Genomic DNA, 20660 nt, shown 5'->3' on the forward strand with positions numbered 1-20660 from the left:
AGGCCGAGGCGAGTGGATCACTTGAGGTCAGTAGTTCGAGACAAACCTGGACAATATAGTGAAATCCCATCTCTACTAAAAATACAAAAATTAGCCAGGCGTGGTGATGGGAGCCTGTAATCCCAGCTACTCAGGAGGCTAAGGCAGGAGAATCGTTTGAACCCAGGAGGTAGATGTTGCAGGGAACCAAGATCACACCACTGCACTCCAGCCTGGGACACAGAGTGAGACTCTGTCTAAAAAACAATAATACAATTAAAAAGAATATGACAAAAAAGAAAATATGGAAAGGAAGGTAAGACAGATCTGAGTGGTGAGATTGGAAAGCCAAAAATATCATATAAGGCCCTAGACTCCTACTACAGGAAGCCCACAGTTCTAGATTGGAGCTTCCTGGAAGCCAAGGCAAAATAGAAACCCAGGCAATTATAAAACTGACAAGACCCATCAAATGAAGCAGGGTGGGGTGAGGTGAGGGAACAGCATGTGCCAAATCCCTGTGGTGGGAGGGGAGTTGGGTGCTTGAGGGACTGAGTGACCTGCAGGGTGACTGGCACATAAAAGGGAAGGGGAGTTTAGTGGCTGATGAGGCTAGAGAGGAGGACGAGGCTGGGCCATGCAGGGCCTGGGGGTCATAGTGAGTCTGGCATTTATTTAAGAACAATGTTAAGATTAAAGTGGGCAGTGTGTGTGTGTGATATAACCTGAGCGGTATTTTAACGCTATTTTTAAATCCTTGCAACAGCACTTCAAAGGCAAGGCTTACCATTTCCACTTTACAGATGAGGAAGCTGAGGAAGCACATTTCACACCTGCTCAGAAAGGTTAAGCAACTTGCCCTAGTGTGCACAGCTGGGAAGTGGTGAACCCGCCTTTCAACCCACATTTGTCTGAGGCCTAAGCCCATGACTTCGCTTCCCTCTCTGAGAGTTGAGATGAGCAGGAAAGGCTTTCTGGAGGAGGCAGGTCTGCAGCTGGGCCTTCTAGGGTGGTAAGGGAGACCAGTGGGCTCTGATCACCTTCCCTGCTCTCTATCCCCCTCCAGCCACCTACAACAAGCACACCAAGGTGGCAGTGAAGACAATGAAGCCAGGGAGCATGTCGGTGGAGGCCTTCCTGGCAGAGGCCAACCTGATGAAAACTCTACAGCATGACAAGCTAGTCAAACTTCATGCGGTGGTCACCAAGGAGCCCATCTACATCATCACGGAGTTCATGGCCAAAGGTGCTGCATGCTGGGGCTGGGGGTGCAGGCTGTGGCCTATACTGGTCAATTGCAGGCTCAAAGGTAGCTTGGACATGGTTCTTGCCCTTGAGATGGCCCCAAACTGGCCAGGAGCTCTTCCAACAAGTACTCATTGAGAATCTAATATGCAACAATTCAGCCCTTCTGGTTAGTGCGGTGAAATCATGTTAAGGGGTCACCGGGGGAGAACAAGGGGCTCCCAGGAGAAGGGAATGGGGCCAGAATACTCCTGGGCGATGGGAGAAGGGGCTTATGGTTCACAGTGAGCCTTAGGGGCCAGGGTGTGGTGGGGTGGTGGGGGTGCCACTCTCCCGCATCAGCCGTCTTCCCTGTACTTGCCAATGCCCTGGGAGAGGGAGCTGGCAAAGCAGCAGTTCTGCCCCCACCCCCACCCTGCCACAACTCAGGATTTCTTGGGGATTTTTTTAGGCCACTGTTTCACAATCATTTTCAACCCCTGACATTTTTTTTGTTTGTTTTTTAGGGACAGGGTCTTGCTCTGTTACTCAGGCAGTGGTGCAATCATAACTCCTGGGCTCAAGTGATCCTCCCACCCCAGCCCCCCGAGTGGCTGGGACCACAGGCCCATGCCACCACACTCAGCTAATTTTATTTATTTATTTACTTATTTATTTTTAGAGACAGGGTTGCCCTCTGCTTGCCCAGGCTGGAGTGCAGTGGTATGATCATAGTTCACTGTACCCTCAAACTCTGAGGCTCCAGGATCCTCCCGACTTAGTCTCCCCGGTAGCTGGGACTACAGGCATGCCCTACCACATCCAGCTCATCCCAAAAAAAAATTTTTTTTTTTTTTTTTTTGAGACGGACTCTCACTCTGTTCCCCAGGCTGGAGTGCAGTGGTGCGATCTCGGCTCAATGCAAGCTCCACCTCCCAGGTTCACGCCATTCTGCTGCTTCAGCCTCCCAAGTAGCTGGACTACAGGCGCCTGCCACCATGCTTGGCCAATTTTTTTGTATTTTTAGTAGAGACGGTGTTTCCCCGTGTTAGCCAGGATGGTCTCGATCTCCTGACCTCGTGATCCGCCTGCCTCAGCCTCCCACAGTGCTGGGATTACAGGCGTGAGCCACCATGCCCAGCTTCTAAAATTTTTTTCTAGAGACAAGGTCTCGCCATCTTGCCCCAGCTCGTCTCAAACTCCTGGGCTCAAGTGATCCTCCCAAAGCTCTGGGATTACAGGCATGAACCACTGAGCCTGGCCTAACATACATATTTGTAAATTTCTTCTAGAGATGGGGTCTTTCTATGTTGCCCAGGCTGGTCTCAAACTCTTGGCCTCAGGTGATCCTCTCGCCTCAGCCTCCTAAAGTGCTGGAATTATAGGTGTGAGCCTCATGCCTAGCCACTCTGCCCAGTTTTTGATAAACAGAATCATCTCACACAATCCCATTTAGGGCGATTTGAAACCTCAAGCCTTTTTCATTTTAACTGTGCAATTATGCCAGTCCTGTGAAGGCATGATCCCAGCCATCCAGGCCCAAGGGCTGTCTCAGTCACAGAATTCATCTAGCAATCAAAAAGTCACTTCACAAAAACTCAAATTCTCTTTCTCAAACACTAGGAATTGCAAACAAATATTTGTATTTAAATCTACTACTATGAAAAATCTTCACCACACACTACAGTATCAGACTGGTGCAAAAGTAATTGTGGTTTTTGCCATTAAATAGTAAAAGTAGTAAATGTTCCTCCCTTCTCCCCCATATAGGAAGCCTGCTGGACTTTCTGAAAAGTGATGAGGGCAGCAAGCAGCCTTTGCCAAAACTCATTGATTTCTCAGCCCAGGTGAGAGCCTAACGAGGAAACCGGGAAGGAAAACAGGAATTCAGTTTCTTTATTTGCCAAATATTTACTGACCACATACTGTGATGACAGCAGTAATAATAATGGGTAAAATGTATTGAGAGCTCAGTATAAAACTATGCTTTTTGCATGTATTTTATTATACATGTATTCATTCATTTAATCATCCTATAAGTTTTATAGGCTGGGATTTTTGTTATCTATTTTGGTATAACAAACCACCCAAGTCCTAGTAGCTTGAAACAACAATTGTTATTTCTCATGATCCTCTGGGTTGCCTGGGGTTCAGCTGGATGGTTCTTCTGCTTGTCGTGGTAAAATGAGGTGTGGATGCATCCTGTTGGCACTTGCCCAGGCTAGAATGTCCAAGACATGGCTCAGCCTCCAGGGTATCTCCACATGGTCCCTAACCACCCAATCACCCAGCCTGAGCTTCTTCACGGCACAGCAGCTGGGTTCCAAAACGGAGCTGGACCAGGAGCCAAGCCTTCATGAGCAGGCTCTCAGTAAGCCTCTGCCTGCATCAGGCTTGCTAATGGCCCATTGGCCAAGTCACATAGCCATGCCCAGAATCAGTGTGGGAGGGGACTGACCAAGAACACAAATCCCAGGGACGCCCCCTCCACCGATACAACAGTCTGGCCACAGGTAGATAATTATCAACCCATTTTACAGAATAGGAAATTGAGGCATAGAGCAGAAGGAAAGTACAGATGCAGAAACTGAGCCCCAGTGTGGTTAACTGGCTTGCATAAGTTACTGTGCTAATTATGGGGGATATAGCAGTGAACAAAATGAAAATGTTCCTGTCCTAATAGAGTTCACAGTCCAGAAGGTAAGATAGGTATTAAATAACTGAATCTCTTAGGGACCATGACCCAAGTGGTCCTGGCTGAGTCAAAACAGCACAGTATCTAACAAAGTAAATGATGTTCACAAATTGCAGAAACACTGCTAAAAACCTCATTTTCTTTCTCATGTTCCCCGTGCCCCTTGCAGCTTCTCTCACCCCCAGCCTGAGCAGTTTTTTACTTCTGTCCTCTCTCATGCTCTCTCTGATGTATGGAAAAACAGAGTGTAAGGACTGGGTAGTATTAGAGTGCATAGCTAGAGCATTTAGCCTGGTCCAGGAGCAATCAGAGAACGCTTCCTGGAGGAAGTGGCCTCTAGGCTGAGCCTGAAGGATTAGTAGAAGTTCAATAAATGAAGAGAAAAGGGAAGGGTCTTCTAGACAAAAGAAACAGCCTGTGCAAAAGTAGGTGAAGGAGTTCAGCCTACTCAGCAGGAGCCCAGAGGGTGGCTGGAGTTGAGTGAGACCCTGCCTGGGCCTCAGCTGGGCCTGCTGGAGATGGGCCAGGCAGGGCAGGGCTCATTTGAGTATGCAAATTCCAGGGGCCCATAGGACACCACAAGGTGTAACAAAAGACCCTATTTTCAGAGCCTGGAATGCCAGAGGCATACGGAAATGTGTTTTCACTCCAATGGGCCAGGTCCTCTGGGAGACAAGAGACTGGTCTGTTGCTAAATTATCATCTTCGAACTAGCAGAAACCCTGCTGGGCAGCAGTTACAGACTGGGAAAGAGCCACTCTCCCCATTTCACAGAGGGGAAAACAAACCAAGGGAGGAAAAGAGGATCTGGGCCTTCTTCATCTGTCCAGAAGCAGAGGTAGATTCAGAGCCCAGGGACAGAAAGGAGCCCACCTGGGGCCTTGGCCTTCACCTCCAGACTCAGAGAGGCAGCTTGGAGCAGCAGGTGGAAATAAGAGAACTGGACCATGCATGTGGTGTTTTTGTGGTCACAGCTCTGTGGTTGAAATGTTATGCAGTAGCTGCATATATACAAACAGGTCAAAACAGAGCTGCTCTGACTGAAGCAGGGTGGGGGCTTATCTGTGGCCTTTCTTTTGTCTCCCCCACTCATACAACCTTGAGGCATCCATAGGATTCAGTTTGAAGAGCTCTACAGGTCCTTCCAGCTCTGATGCTGTGACTCCCTTCGGAAGCAAAACCAAGTTCCAAGGCACGCTATTTGGGGGTCATGAAATCTCACCACCTTATCAACCTGCAGTGCTTACACCTGGGCCCAATAAACCTACTCGTTATTCATTCAGTCAGCAAATCCTTGAGAAGCAACACTATTAGCATCTGGGCTTAGGAGTCACACAGAGTTTTGTTTTGATCTCACCTCTGCCTGTGTAGCTTCGAGCAAGTTGCCTAACCTCTCTGAGTGCCACTTTCCCCCACTGGGAGCACTGAGAGCCACTCTTGAAATAAATACTTAACTATGTGCCAAACACTCTACTAAGCCTTTGATGTAGGCTTAAGGGATTCATCTTCACATGACCCCTTGGAACCAGGTGCTATTACAGAGAAGAAAAGCGAGGTACAGAGAGATGACACAACTTGCTAGACATCACAGAGCGGCAGTGCTCAAGCTGAGCTGGTCCAGCTCCAGAGCCATTAAGCGATTACCCTCTGCTGTCTCCTAAGTGGGGTGTCATCCCTGCCCCATTGAGCTCCTGTGAAAATCAGTAGCATATGGGCATCTGCCAGTGAGGATCAAACAGTGGTAACTACCAGCATTAGTTTAGTGCTTGCTCCAGAAGAAAAGCGAGGCAAAAAGGCTGGGCCGAGTAACAGATAAGTGTGGACCCCAAGCAACGCTTTTGGAGCTCCATCCCTGGCTCCACAACTTGCAAGCTGTGTAAGCTGGGGCCACTTACCTATTGCTCTGGGCTTCAGTTTTCTTATCTGTGGAAATGGGGCTGATAGCAAAAGTGCCTCCTCTAAAGCACATGGTAAACGTCACATAAGTGTTTAAGTATCATCTTATAAATAAGCTATGATACCTTCCATCAACTAAATAATTTTTGTTAACTGTTCATCTAAGGACCCATAAATTTCCCACACTCCGAGGGCCAAGATGCTGTCTCACTCCACCCTGGCAACCTCATCCCCATTTCATCCCCACCCCCACTATTTCAAACAAAATCAGAGTCTCTTCCAAGTTTTTATTGAAAAATCTGGGTCTCTGGGTCTCCCTTGGGCTTGACAGCTCAGGCCTGTAATCCCAGCACTTTGGGAAGCTGAAGCAGGAGGAGCCTTTGAGCCCAGCCTGGGCAACATAGTGGGACCTCGTCTCTCTAAAAAAAAAAAAAAAAGTTCTTTTTAAATTTAGTCTGGCGGCCGGGCGCGGTGGCTCAAGCCTGTAATCCCAGCACTTTGGGAGGCCGAGGCGGGCGGATCACAAGGTCAGGAGATCGAGACCATCCTGGCTAACACAGTGAAACCCCGTCTCTACTAAAAAATACAAAAAACTAGCCGGGCGAGGTGGCGGGCGCCTGTAGTCCCAGCTACTCGGGAGGCTGAGGCAGGAGAACGGCGTGAACCCGGGAGGCGGAGCTTGCAGTGAGCTGAGATCTGGCCAGTGCACTCCAGCCTGGGCGACAGAGCAAGACTCTGTCTCTAAAAAAAATAATAAATAAATAAATAAATAAATAAATAAATAAATTTAGTCTGGCATAGTGGCATGCACCTATAGTACCAGCTACTTGGGAAGCTGAGGTGGGAAGACTGCTTGAGCTTAGGAGGCACAAGTTGCAGTAAGCTGTGATCCCACCACGGTACTCCGTGACAGAGAAAGGCCCTGTCTCAAAAGAAATAAAAAAAAGAAGAAAGAAAAGAAAAAAGAAAAGCATGGGTCTCCATTCTAACTGCCTCGGGTGCCCCCTGCTGTCCACTCACTGCAAGTGCGCCGCCCATTTGCCTCAGACCTTGAGAAGCCCGCCGGTGGTGCTTTGATTTTCTGTCTGGTCAGATGCCCTCGCTTCCAGAATAATTTCATCAGACTGCACCCAGCTGCAGTCCGCTGGAGCTCTGGAGTGCTGGGTTATTTAGAGGCAGCAGGAAGCACTGGATTGGGAGTCCTCAGACTGGTTTGAGTCTGACATTCACAATTTTCCTGGTGGTGTGATCTGGAACAAGTGGTTCCATGTCTGTAAAACAGAGATCATGGTCATTCCTGCCTCAAAGAGCTCATAGTCCAGTTTGCAAACCAAAAGTGCTGCTTTCTGGGCATCTAAGGGTTCATCTTCAACCTCTCTTGTCCAAACCCTTGTAAGTAAAAATGTCTGCAAGATATAATCCCTGTGTTTTCATTAGAGGCTTCTAGGGCCCCTGGTGTGAATAAGAATCCTCCACGCAGTCTGTTATTCACTCAGCAGCCATGGTGATCTTTAAATGTACATCAGAACATGTCACGCTCCTGCTGGAAGGCCTCTACTATCTCCCCAGCACGCTCAGAATAAAACCCACCCTCCTCTCCTGGCCTACAAGGCAGTTCATGATTGGCGGCCTTCCTCTCCACTTCAACTCTCCACACTCTCTGTGGCATCATCTGCAGCCACACTGGCCTCTACTGTTCCATGAACACCCAAGCTCTTTCCTACCTCCATGCCTTTGCACCTGATGTTCTCTCTGCCTAGAATATTCTTATGTGACACACTTATTAATATCACCATTCAGATCTTTGATAAAATCTCACCCCCTCAAAGCAGGTTTCCCTGAACGCCCAATCTGAAAAAGCTCTCTACAGGTCATATTTTGTTACTCTGTTTTATTTTTTTTTCTTTTTGAGACAGAGTCTCGCTCTGTCACCCAGGCTGGAGGACAGTGGCACGATCGCAGCTCACTGCAGTCTCTGCCTCCTGGGTCCAAGCAATTCTCGTGTCTCAGCCTCCTGAGCAGATGGGATTATAGGCATGCACCACCACGCTCATCTTCTTTTTGTATTTTTAGTAGAGATGGGTTTTTGCCATGTCATCCAGGCTGGTCTCGAACTCCTGGCCTCAAGTGATCCACCCACTTCGGCCTCCCAAAGTACTAGGATTACAAGTGTAAGCCACCATGCCCAGCCTATTTTATCTTTTCTTTATGGTACTTACCATCTGCAGGAGCTTTGCCTAGCTCATCACCTGTTCAAGCAACATGTCTGGCACCCACAAGACACTCAGTAGATTTCTTTTGAGTAAATAGGTGAATTTTCCTTACCCAGGCTGGGGCATGAGGAAGATATGAGAGGTATAGCAGAATATGACATGAGCCTAGGTTGTCCCCAGAAAGACAGTTGAAGGTGAAAGTTCTTCATAGTATCCTAGGGTTCGTGTGTGTGTGTGTGTGTGTGTTCCTGGAAGAATAGGTCCTGGAGAAATAGTCCCATTGCTTTTTCCCTGAGAACATTTCAAAGTGCTCTCTGGAAGTCTTGGAACTCTTGAGAATCCCCCAAACTGGCCCAGGCCTTAGGGATGCCCCTAACCTGAATGGATTGATGGACGAATGCCACCCTGAGCCCTGGGGCCCTCCTGACAAAAGAGGGAGGGCTGGTGCAGACATTTCCCATTTTCTTCCACTTAAACACCTCTCTGCTGCTTTCTGGTGGGGCCATCTTGGCATAGGCCAGGTCTGAGGACAAAGGTGTCTCTGTTTGGGGTACAGATTGCAGAAGGCATGGCCTTCATCGAGCAGAGGAACTACATCCACCGAGACCTCCGAGCCGCCAACATCTTGGTCTCTGCATCCCTGGTGTGTAAGATTGCTGACTTTGGCCTGGCCCGGATCATTGAGGACAATGAGTACACAGCTCGGGAAGGTAGGGAACGCTGCCAAGCAGCCCCACGTTGCCCATTTGGATGGTTGTGAGTGTTGAGAGTTGATACTTGTGAGAGCGATTGGTAAAATGTGAGGGTCTGCCCCCGTATTAGCTGTGCATTCTTGAGCTTGGTGGATCCTTCTGGATAATGTTCTGAACTTCAGAGTCTCACCCAGACATTTTGAGGAGATTTTAGATCAGATTGAGAAGTACCGATAGATTTTAGAGGAAGTGGGCAAATATATGTTGAAATTAAGGGTAAGAGCAGCTTTGTGCATAACAGACAAAAATGGGAGGATATCCAGATGTCCATAGCAGGAGGATGGATGTATACACTGTGGTACATTCACAAAATATAATACCACGCAGTGATGGAAAAGCACAAACCGGCCAGGCTCAGTGGCTCCCGTTGTAATCCCAGCACTTTAGGAGGACTGCTTGAGCCCAGAAGCTCAAGACCAGCCTGGGCAACACAGGGAGACCTAGTCTCTACAGAAATTTTAAAATTAGCCAGGCATGGTGACGCATGCCTGTAGTTGTGGCTACTCAGGAGGTTAGGGTGAGAGGATCACTTGAGTCTAGGAAGTCGAGGCTGCAGTAAGCCATGATCATGCCACTGCACCCAGCCTGGTGGACAGAGCAAGATCTTGTCAAATAAAAAAAAAAAAAAGAGAGAGAGAAAGAAAAAAGCACAAACCAATGCTAAATGCACCAAAATGGGTAACTCTCACAGGTATAATATAAAAATGAAAGAAATTACACCAAAAAAAAAAAAAAAAAAAACAGAGTAGATGCCGATTGGTTCCATTTTTGTGAAATCCAAAAAGAGACAAAACTCGTAAATGGACATTCATGGCAGCATTCTTCCTAATAGCCAAAAAACGGAAACAACGCTCTTTAATGTCCACCAATTTATGAACAGATAAAGAAAATGTGGTATATCCATACAATGGAATATTATTTGGCCATAAAATGGAATGAAGTACTATGCCAGGCTAGAACAAAGATGACCCTTAAAAACATTACGCTAAAGGCAAGTCAACATGAAGACCACATATTGTATAATTCCTCTTCTATGAAAAGTCCAGAACAGGCAATCTTTTATTTTTCTTTTCTTTGAGATGGAGTCTTTCTCTGCCCAGGCTGGAGTGCAGTGGCTCAATCTCGGCTCACTGCAACCTCTGCCTACCAGGTTCAAGCGATTCTTGTGCCTCAGCCTCCTGAGTAGCAGGGATTACAGGCATGTACCACCACAGCCTGCTAATTTTTGTATTTTTAGTAGAGATGGGGTTTCACCATGTTGGACAGGCTGAACTCAAACTCCTGACCTCTGGTGATCTGCCCGCCTTGGCCTCCCAAAGTGCTGGGATTACAGGCGTGAGCCACTGCGCCCAGCTCAGAACAGACAAATCTAAAGAGACAGAAAGTAGATTATTGGTGCCTACAGCTGGCAGTGGGGAGTTGAGAGAAATGAGGAGTGACTTCTGTGGGTTTTTTGCAAGGAAATGTGATGAAAATATTCTAAAATCCATAACTTTGTGAATATTCTGAAAGCCACAGAATTATACACTTTAAATGGGTGAAATATATGGTCTGTGAATTCTATCTCGATAACGCTATTAAAGAAAGAAACAGGCAAAAATTTGTATAGCACTAGAGGTCAGAATTGCAGTCACCTTTATTTTCTGTTAGCTTAGTTTTTATTTATTTATTTATTTATTTATTTATTTATTTATTTAGAGACAGAGTCTCACTCTGCTGCCCAGGCTGGAGTGCACTAGCATGATCTCATCTCACTGCAACCTACACCTCCTGGGTTTAAGCGATTGTTGTGCCTCAGCCTCCCAGGCAGCTGGGATTACAAGCACGCGCCATCATGCCTGGCTAGTTTTGTATTTTTAGTAGAGACAGGGTTTCACCATGTTGGCCAGGCTGGTCTCGAACTGCTGACTTCAAGTGATTCACCCACCTGACCCTCCCGCAATGCTAGGATTATGGACGTGAGCCACTGTGCCAGTCCTATTTATTTTTTAAAGAGATGGGTGCAGCCGGGTGCAGTGGCTCATGCCTGTAATCACAGCACTTTGGGAGGCCAAGGCAGGTGAATCACAAGGTCAGGAGTTTGAGACCAGCTGGCCAATATGGTGAAACCCTGTCTCTACTAAAAACACAAAAATTAGCCGGGCGTGGTGGCGGGTGCCTGTAGTCTCAGCTACTCGGGAGGCTGAGGCAGGAGAATTGTTTGAACCCGGGAGGTGGAGGTTGCAGCAGTGAGCCAAGATTGTGCCATTGCACTCCAGCCTGGGTGACAGAGTGAGACTCCCTCTCAAAAGAAAAAAAAAAAAAAAAAAAGACAGGTGCTTACTCTGTTGCCCAGGCTGTAGTGGAGGGGTGAGATCACAGCTCACTGTAGCCTCCAATTCTTGGGCTCAAGCAATCCTCCAGCCTCAGCCTCTCGAGTACCTGAAACTACAGATACATGCTACCATGCCCAGCTAATTTTTTTTATTTTTTGTAGATAACAGTGTCTCACTGTGTTGCCCAGGCTGGTCTCAGACTCCTGGCCTTAAGTGATCCTCCTGCCTCAGGCTCTGAAAGTGCTAGGATTATAGGCATGAGCCACCTTGCACAGCCTGCAGTCACCTTAAGTAAGGGGGTGTTAACTGGAAGGAGGTAGAAAGGAGCCTTCTGAATTGCTGAAAATGTTCTACACCCCAACCTGATGGTGATTACAAGGGTATATACATATATAAAGCTGCAGCAAAATGGATATTAAAGATTTGTGCATATTATTTCATGTATGTTATAACACAATAAAAAAAAAATTTTAGGCCGGGCACAGTGGCTCATGACTGTAATCCCAGCACTTTGGGAGGCCAAAATGGGCAGACTGCTTGAGCCCAGGAGTTTGAGACCAGCCTGGGCAATATAGCAAGACCCCATCTCTACAAAAAATTTAAAAATAAGTCAGGCGTGGTGGTGTGAGCCTGTGGTCCCAGCTACTCAGGAGGCTGAGGTGGGAGAACTGCTTGAGCCCAGGAGGTTGAGGCTGCAGTGAGCCAAGATCATGTCACTGCACTCCAGCCTGTGTAACAGAGCAAGACCTTGTCTCAAAAAAAATAAATAGGGCCGGGCACGTTGGCTCATGACTGTAATTCCAACACTTTGGGAGGTGGAGGTGGGTGGATCATGAAGTCAGGAGATCGAGACCATCCTGGCTAACACGGTGAAACCCCGTCTCTACTAAAAACACAAAAAATTAGCCGGGCGTGGTGGTGGGCGCCTGTAGTCCCAGCTACTTGGGAGGCTGAGGCAGGAGAATGGCATGAACCCGGGAGGCGGAGCTTGCAGTGAGCCGAGATGGCACAACTGCACTCCAGCCTGGGCAGACAGAGCAAGACTCTGTCTCAAAAAATAAATAAATAAATAAATAAATAAATAAATAAATAAATAAGGGTAATGACTAAAGGAATAAAAGTAGAATGTATAATGTCTAAACCAGAAGAAGATAAGCAGGAAATCAAGAAAAGTCTCTAGATCCAAAGGAGGAAGGGAGAAAACACATATACACACACATACTCTCTCTCTCACACACACACACACACAAACACACACACAGAACATTTTCAAAACCTGACCGTGTACTCGGTCATAAAGCAGGTCTCAACAAATTCCAAAGAACAATATTCTATAGACCATGTTCACCAACCATGATATAATTAAGATAAACACTAAAAATGAATAACTAGGCCGGGTCCGGTGGCTCACACCTGTAATCTCAGTGCTTTAGGAGGCCAAAGTGGGAGGATTGCTTAAGTCCAGGAGTTTTGAGACCAGGCTGGGTAACATAATAAGATATTGTCTCTACAAATTTTATTTTATTTTATTTCATTTTTGAGATGGAGTCTGACTCTATCATCCAGGCTGGAGTGCAGGGGCATGATCTCAGCTCACTGCAGCCTCCGCCTCCTGGGTTCAAGCAATTCTCCTGCCTCAGCCTGTAGCTGGAACTACAGACACCTGCCACTACACCCAGCTAATTTTGTATTTTTAGTAGAGATGGGGTTGGCCGGGCTGGTCTCGAATTCCTGACCTCAGGTGATCCTCTTCCTCAGCCTCTCAAAGTGCTGGGATTACAGGCGTGAGCCACTGCACCTGGCCAAAAAAATTTTTAATTAGCTTGGCATAGTGGGGCACACCTGTGACCCCAGCTGCTCGAGAGGCTGAGGCAGGAGGATAGCTTGAGGTCAGGAGTTCGAGGCTTCAGTGAACTATGATTGTGTCACTGTGCTCCAGCCTGGGCAACAGAGTAAGATCCTGCTTCTAAAAGAAAAAAAAAAAAAAAATGAAAAGGCTAACTAAACCCATGTCAGGCCGGGCGCAGTGGCTCAAGCCTGTAATCCCAGCACTTTGGGAGGCCGAGGCAGGCGGATCACGAGGTCGGGAGATCGAGACCATCCTGGCTAACGTGGTGAAACTCCGTCTCTACTAAAAAATACAAAAAATTAGCTGGGCGAGGTGGCAGGCGCCTGTAGTCCCAGCTACTCGGGAGGCTGAGGCAGGAGAATGGCGTAAACCCGGGAGGCGGAGCTTGCAGTGAGCCGAGATCCGGCCACCGCACTCCAGCCTGGGCGACAGAGTGAGACTCCGTCTCAAAAATAAAAAAAAAAATAAACCCATGTCAGACTAGGTGGGAGGAGGGGCGAGTAAAGGGGGAGACACACAGTGACTGGTGGAAACCTCATGGGCTGGGAGCCAGAATCCTCCCTTTTCCCATCACCCGGGGTGAGAGGACTGAGACATTGGCTGCAACCTGGACTCAAGGCCCTCTGAAGTCTCCTTCTGTCCCCAAAGAGCTGTGGCCTCTGGGATTCCACTCTTCGGAGTTGTAGTTAACTGGGGTATCAGCTGAATCAACGAGGAGGCTTCTAGAGTGAACTTCCATGCCATACCCCAGGCCCCTCTGCCCACTCCTCCTTGTTTAGCCATCTGTCCTCAGGATGGATGTCCCTTGGTTCCACAGGGAGGCCACGTAACAGGGGAATTGCAGGTCTGCATGGGCAGATGTTGGCAACTATTGCCCTTGCCTGTTCCCCCACCTCAGCAGAGTCCCAACCCTCACAGCTCCCCAACCTTCCCCGACTCTGCTCTGTTCACCCCTGCAGGGGCCAAGTTCCCCATCAAGTGGACAGCTCCTGAAGCCATCAACTTTGGCTCCTTCACCATCAAGTCAGACGTCTGGTCCTTTGGTATCCTGCTGATGGAGATCGTCACCTATGGCCGCATCCCTTACCCAGGTAGGGAAGAGACATCAGCTCGAGGCTGCTTCCAGGGCATCCTGGCAACGGGTTCATCTAGACAACATGTCCATTCAAACTGAGTTCTTGATCCTCACCCCCAACTTTCCCTCACCTTTCCCATCTTAATTAAAGGCACCTCCATCCATCCAATGTCTTACGCCTGAAATCTGGGGGCTTCCTTGGCCCTTCCTTCTCTCTCACCCCTATGACTTTTTTTTTTTTTTTGAGACAGAGTCTCACTCTGTCACCAGGCTGGAGTGCAATGGCATGATCTCGGCTCACTGCAATCTCTGCCTCACAGGTTCAAGCGATTCTCCTGCCTCAGCCTCCTGAGTAACTGGGATTACAGGCGCCCGCCACCATGCCTGGCTAATTTTTGTATTTTTAGTAGAGATGGGGTTTCACCATGTTGACCAAGCTGGTCTCGAACTCCTGACCTTAGGTGACCCGCCTGCCTCAGCCTCCCAAAGTGCTGGGATTACAGACGTGAGCCACTGTGCCTGGCTGCGCCCCTGTGACAATGGAGCAGTCACAAGATTTTGGCCACTCAACTCCAAAACATATCCCACATCTCACCATTTTGAACCCCACAGTCTCCACCGCATCCAGGCCAGCGTCATCTCCCATGGATGGTGCAGCAGCCTCCTCATCAGTCTTACTGCTTTCTCCCTCCTCATCCTACAGCCTATTCTCCACTTACAGCCAGAAGGATAATTCTAAACTGTGAATCAGATCTTGTCCTTTCTCCACATTTTCTTTTTTTTTTTTTTTTTTGACAAGGTATCACTCTGTCACCGAGGCTGGAGTGCAGTGGTGCGATCATAGCTCACTGCAGCCTCGACTTCCTAGGCTCAAGTGATCCTCCCACTTCAGTCTCCCAAGTATCTGGGACTAGAGGCATGTGCCACCATGCCTGGCTATTTTTTATTTTTTAAATATTTTTGTAGAGACTTGGTCTCACTACATTGTGCAGCCTGGTCTCTAATTTCCAGGCTCAAACGATCCTCCAGCCTTGGCCTCCCAAAATGCTGAGATTACAGACACACACTACCATGCCCAGCTAATGTTTTAAATTTTTTGAGAGACAAGGTGTTGCTATGTTGACAGGCTGGTGATTTCCATTTTTAAGCGATGCTTTGGTTCAGCATGGAGAGTAAATGGGAGGGAAGGGGAACAGGGTGGCAGCCAGTGAGGAGGCCACAGCAGTGGCCCAGGCAGAGGTGATGATGGTCTGGACAGGGTGGTGGCATTCGTGACTGGCATACGTTGATGAACTGGTGCTACGTTTCAAAAGAAGAGAAGATCTGACTTGCTGACTTAGGAGGTGAGAGAGAGAGAATCAGGGATGATTACCCTGGCTTTGCACCATAGCGTGGGTAATGGTCTAGGGACAGAAATTGGAGAGCTCTGTTTTAGCTCTGTTAAATTTGAGATGACTTAAGTATAGAGACATCCAAGTAAAGGAAGCACTTGAGTTCATGAGTTTGGAGTTTGAGACTAATAATATAAAATTGGGGATCACAGATATTGAATGGCTATTCTTTTTTTTTTTTTTTTTTTTTTTGAGACGGAGTCTCGCTCTGTCGCCCAGGCTGGAGTGCAGTGGCCGGATCTCAGCTCACTGCAAGCTCCGCCTCCCGGGTTTACGCCATTCTCCTGCCTCAGCCTCCGGAGTGGCTGGGACTACAGGCGCCCGCCACCTCGCCCGGCTAGTTTTTTGTATTTTTTTAGTAGAGACGGGGTTTCACCGTGTTAGCCAGGATGGTCTCGATCTCCTGACCTCGTGATCCACCTGTCTCGGCCTCCCAAAGTGCTGGGATTACAGGCTTGAGCCACCGCGCCCGGCTGAATGGCTCTTCTTATGAATAACTAATAAAAACTTAAATTGAACAAGAAAATAGTCCCATCCATAGGTTGACATTGAATCTGGCCACCTGACTGTTTTGTCTTAAGGGTGCACTAGTCAAAACCAGGCAACACACAATAGAAGCTAAATCCATTAGGATGTGTTCCGCAGCAAGCAACAAAATAACAGACAAAGAGTAACTGAAACAGAAGCAAGCTATTACTCCCCATCTGCCATGGGTGACTGGTTCAGCAGTTCAGCAGCTGTCAGGACTCTGGGTTCCTGTCTCTGTGATGGTCTTGTCCATGTTATCAGATGGTTGTTGCAGCTCCAAGTATCATAAGTATCTCACAGTGTTCAAAGGAAGACAGAAAGGGTGCATTCTCCAAAGACTCTCCTCTAAGTGGGAGGAAAACCTTTCCTGGCACTCTCCCAGCAGACCTCCCCAGTAGCTCCCATTGGCCCAGACTGGGTCCCGGGCCTATGACCTAGCTGCAAGTGAAGCTGAGGGTGGAAGTCTCTGGCTTTCACAGTGGGAGGGGCTCAGCTTGCAAGCGAGGTGGGGAGTGATGGCTGCTGGGGAGGCCACAGGGCCTGCCACCCCTGGGCTCTCATTTCCCAACCGCTTCCTTTTTTAATTCCACGGCTCCTTTTCAGGGATGTCAAACCCTGAAGTGATCCGAGCGCTGGAGCGTGGATACCGGATGCCTCGCCCGGAGAACTGCCCAGAGGAGCTTTACAACATCATGATGCGCTGCTGGAAGAACCGTCCGGAGGAGCGGCCGACCTTCGACTACATCCAGAGTGTGCTGGATGACTTCTACACGGCCACAGAGAGCCAGTACCAACAGCAGCCATGATGGGGAGGACCAGAGTAGGGCCAGGGGGTGCCCAGGTGGTGGCTGCAAGGTGGTTCCAGCACCATCCACCAGGGCCCATGCCCCCTTCCTACTCCCAGACACCCACCCTCGCTTCAGCCACGGTTTCCTCATCTGTCCAGTGAGTGGGTTGGACTGGAAAATCTCTTTTTGACTCTCGCAATCCACAATCTGACATTCTCAGGAAGCCCCCAAGTTGATATTTCTGTTTCCTGGAATGGTTGGATTTCAGTTACAGCTGTGATTTGGAAGGGAAACTTTCAAAATAGTGAAATGAATATTTAAATAGAAGATATAAATGCCAAAGTCTTTACCAAAAGGTTAGTTTTCTTGTCCTTCCAATTCCTGAATATCTATTTGCCATCTTGCTGTATGACAAGTCAGAAAGTGTGAAGGACTCTCCTGGAGACCAGAAGTACAAAGACAAGTGGGGTTCAGACTGGGTGCAGTGGCTCCCACCTGTAATACCAGTGCTTTGGGAGACTGAGGGGCGGAGGATTTCTTGAGCCCAGGAGGTCGAGGCCGCAGTGAGCTATGATCACGCCACTGTACTCTAGCCTGAGCAACAGAGTAAGACCACGTTTCAAAAAAAAAAAAAAAAAAAAAGGAGAAGAAAGAAAGAAAAGTGGGGTTCAATGCTTGAGGTTTTCTAACTGTCCTAAAATAGTTGCTGGCTGTATTCGTTTCCTCTTGCTCCTGTAACAAATTACCACATATTTAGTGGCTTAAGGCAACACAACTGCATAACGTTACTGGGCCAGGCATAATGGCTCATGCCTGTAATCCCAGCATTTTGGGAGACTGAGGTGGGTGATCACTTGAGATCAGGAGTTCAAGACCAGCCTGCCAACATGCTGAAACCCTGTCTCTACTAAAAATACAAAAATTAGCCAGGCATGGTGGTGGGTGCCTGTAATCCTAGCTACTGGGGAGGCTGAGGCAGGAGAATTGCTTGAACCTGGGATGTGGACGTTGCAGTGAGCCGAGATTGTGCCACTGCACTCCAGCCTGGGCAAGAGATGGAGACCCTTTCTCAATAAATACATACATACATACATACATACATGTATAACCTTACTGCTCCAGAAGAGTGAGACCCTGTCTCAATACATACATGCATGCATACATACATACATACAAGTATAACTTTACTGTTCCAGAAGTCAGAGGGACTGAAATGGGTTGGCAGGGCTGCATTCCTTTTGGAGGCTCTCGGGGAGAATTTGTTTCCATGCCTTTCCCAGTTTCTAGAGGCTGCTCCCATTCCTTCACTCATCAGCCCCTTTCACTCATTACTCTAAATTTTGCTTTCATCATTTCTCCTCTGACTCTGAGTCTTCTCCCCCTCTTTAATTTGTAAGAACTCCTTGGACCTACCTGGATAATTCAGAATAATCGTTTCATCTCAGGATTCCTAATCACCTTTGCAAAGTCCCTTTTGCCATGTGAGGTAACATTTTCATAGGCTCTGAGGGTTAGGGCATGAACATCTCTCGGCGGGGGGCGCTGTCCTGCCTTCTCCACTGGTATCCAGGTGCTGGATGGGTTTTGCCTCCAAGGAGCTGGGTCTTCCAGGATGACAGGAATGGTTTCTCACGATTTGGGACCCTGACTTTCCTGTTAGGTCACATTGCTGCAAGAGCTGGTCAGTTTACAGCTCCCCAGAGCTGGGGGCTGCCTCCAGGGCTGGGGGCTGCCTGCAGACCTGACATTTCCCATGGTCAAGCAGCCATCATACTTGTCGAGGTGGTATTTGCCACTGCAGGAATCCTGGTCTGGAGATATGGCTGCTGAGAGTATCTAGTACCCTACAGAGGAAGCTCTCAGTGGAGAGGTGGGAGACCTGCATAGGAAGCAGAAGAGACAAAGTGGTGGGGGCTTCCCGAATGTTGCCTCAGCTGAGAGTCCCTGGCAGCTAGTTATTATCACACAGAGAAAGACAGAAAGAGGTGGACAATGGTTAAAAAGGAAACACCACCTTTCCATATTATTGCATCCCCTGAAGGTTGTACATCACATACCCGCCGGGTCCCAGGGAATCCTACACTAACTTGATTTTGTACCTCTGAGTAGGGTGGGGTTCTGACCTTAGGAACTGAATATAAGAACAGTGGAAAATAAAGCTAGTAGTGTTTCAACTTACCTAATTGGTAATTTCTTTCTTGCTGTCTAGTTTGGGATGTGGCTTGGGTACATGAAAGCAGAGCCCAGGGTCTTCTGATGGAAATTTGCCCTTATGATTTGTGATAATAATCTGATGGGAGGAATATACTTCCTTGTGCCACCAGTGTTGAACTTGACCATGAGACTTGCTGTAGCCAATGGGATGCTAGCACATGTGATGCAAGCAGAGGCTTGAAACGTGCTTGTGGGGCTGTGCTTGCCTTCCAGTCTTTTGCCCTGAAAAGAACATGGTCCAAGGAAGATGAGTGACAGATGGAGCAGACCTAGACCAACCTGCAGGCCTGAGCGCAGCCTAGATCAACTGAACTCCATCTGACCTGCGGACATGTGAGAGAGAAATAGATGCTTATGATAATAAGCCTTTGTGTTCCGGGGTTGTTTTGTTACATAGAAGTGTGACAGCCACAGCGAATGAGGCACGATCTCAGGAGTTGAAGCCTATTGCTTATGGACAAGGTTAAGGGATCAATTTCTGCTTTCTGCTCTTTCAATTTATACTGCCCAAACCAACACTGACATGTCCCTCTGGTCACTGAAAAGACAGGTCAAAACATGGGGATAGATACAACACCAAAAGCATGATCCACAAAAGAAAAAAAAAAGATAAATTGTACCTCTTTAAAATCAAAAACTCTGCTCTGCCAAAGACACTATTAAGAAAACAGAAACATGGCCGAGCCCGGTGGCTCACACCTGTAATCCCAGAACTTTGGGAGGTCAAGGCGGGTGGATCACCGGAGGTCAGGAATTCGAGACCAGCCTGGCCAACATGGTAAAACCCTGTCTCAATTAAAAATACAAAAATTAGACAGGTGTGGTGGCAGGTGCCTGTAATCCCAACTACTGGGGAGGCTGAGGCAGGAGAATCGCTTGAACCCAGGAGGCAGAGGTTGCAGTAAGCACACCATCGCACTCCAGTCTGGGTGACAAGAGCAAACCTCTGTCTTAAAAAAAAGAAAAGAAAAGAAAAGAAAAAGAAAACCATGATCCCCGAACTTGTAAAAAATATTTGCAAAAAATATCTCCGATGAAGGACTGGTATCCACAATATATAAAAACTCTTAAAACCCAACAATTGAAAAAAAAATCTGCTAAAATAGCTAAGATTCAAAACACTGATGACACCAAATGCTGATGAGGATGTGGAGCAACAGGAACTCTCATTCATTGCTGGTGGGAATGCACAATGGTACAGCCACTTTGGAAGGTATTTGGCAGTTTATTACCAAACTAAGCACAACCTACCACACAATCCAGCAATTGTGCTCCCATATGATTTGAAAACTTATATCTACACACACAAAAAAAACGGCACATGGATATTTATAGCAGCTTTATTCATAAATCCCAAAACTTGGAAACAATCAAGATGTCATCCAATAGGTGAATGGATAAACAAATTGTGGTATATTCATATAATGGGATATTATTCAGCACTAAGAAAAAAGAGCTGGCCGGGCACGGTGGCTCAAGCCTGTAATCCCAGCACTTTGGGAGGCCGAGACGGGCGGATCACGAGGTCAGGAGATCGAGACCATCCTGGCTAACACAGTGAAACCCCATCTCTACTAAAAAATACAAAAAACTAGCCGGGCGTAGTGGCGGGGGCCTGTAGTCCCAGCCGCTCGGGAGGCTGAGGCAGGAGAATGGCGTAAACCCGGGAGGCGGAGCTTGCAGTGAGCTGAGATCCGGCCACTGCACTCCAGCCTGGGTGACAGAGCGAGACTCCGTCTCA

At 47.8% G+C, this 20660-nt stretch overlaps 1 protein-coding gene across 2 annotated transcripts in view; it reads left to right on the plus strand.

Moving 5' to 3' along the window:
- HCK (HCK proto-oncogene, Src family tyrosine kinase) overlaps positions 1-17060 on the plus strand; it is a 50679-nt gene extending 33619 nt beyond the window's left edge. For both annotated transcript variants that reach the window (XM_033186072.1, XM_033186073.1), the window contains exons 9-13: positions 1046-1225; positions 2974-3050; positions 8564-8717; positions 13883-14014; positions 16521-17060. In XM_033186072.1, the coding sequence (XP_033041963.1) occupies positions 1046-1225; positions 2974-3050; positions 8564-8717; positions 13883-14014; positions 16521-16723 (746 nt within the window). In that variant the 3' untranslated portion in view covers positions 16724-17060. The remainder of the gene's footprint in view (positions 1-1045; positions 1226-2973; positions 3051-8563; positions 8718-13882; positions 14015-16520) is intronic.
- Positions 17061-20660: the final 3600 nt, after the last annotated feature.

The sequence above is a fragment of the Trachypithecus francoisi genome, unplaced genomic scaffold (assembly GCF_009764315.1).
Source record: "Trachypithecus francoisi isolate TF-2019V2 unplaced genomic scaffold, Tfra_2.0 Lachesis_group21, whole genome shotgun sequence".
NCBI lineage: Eukaryota > Metazoa > Chordata > Mammalia > Primates > Cercopithecidae > Trachypithecus > Trachypithecus francoisi.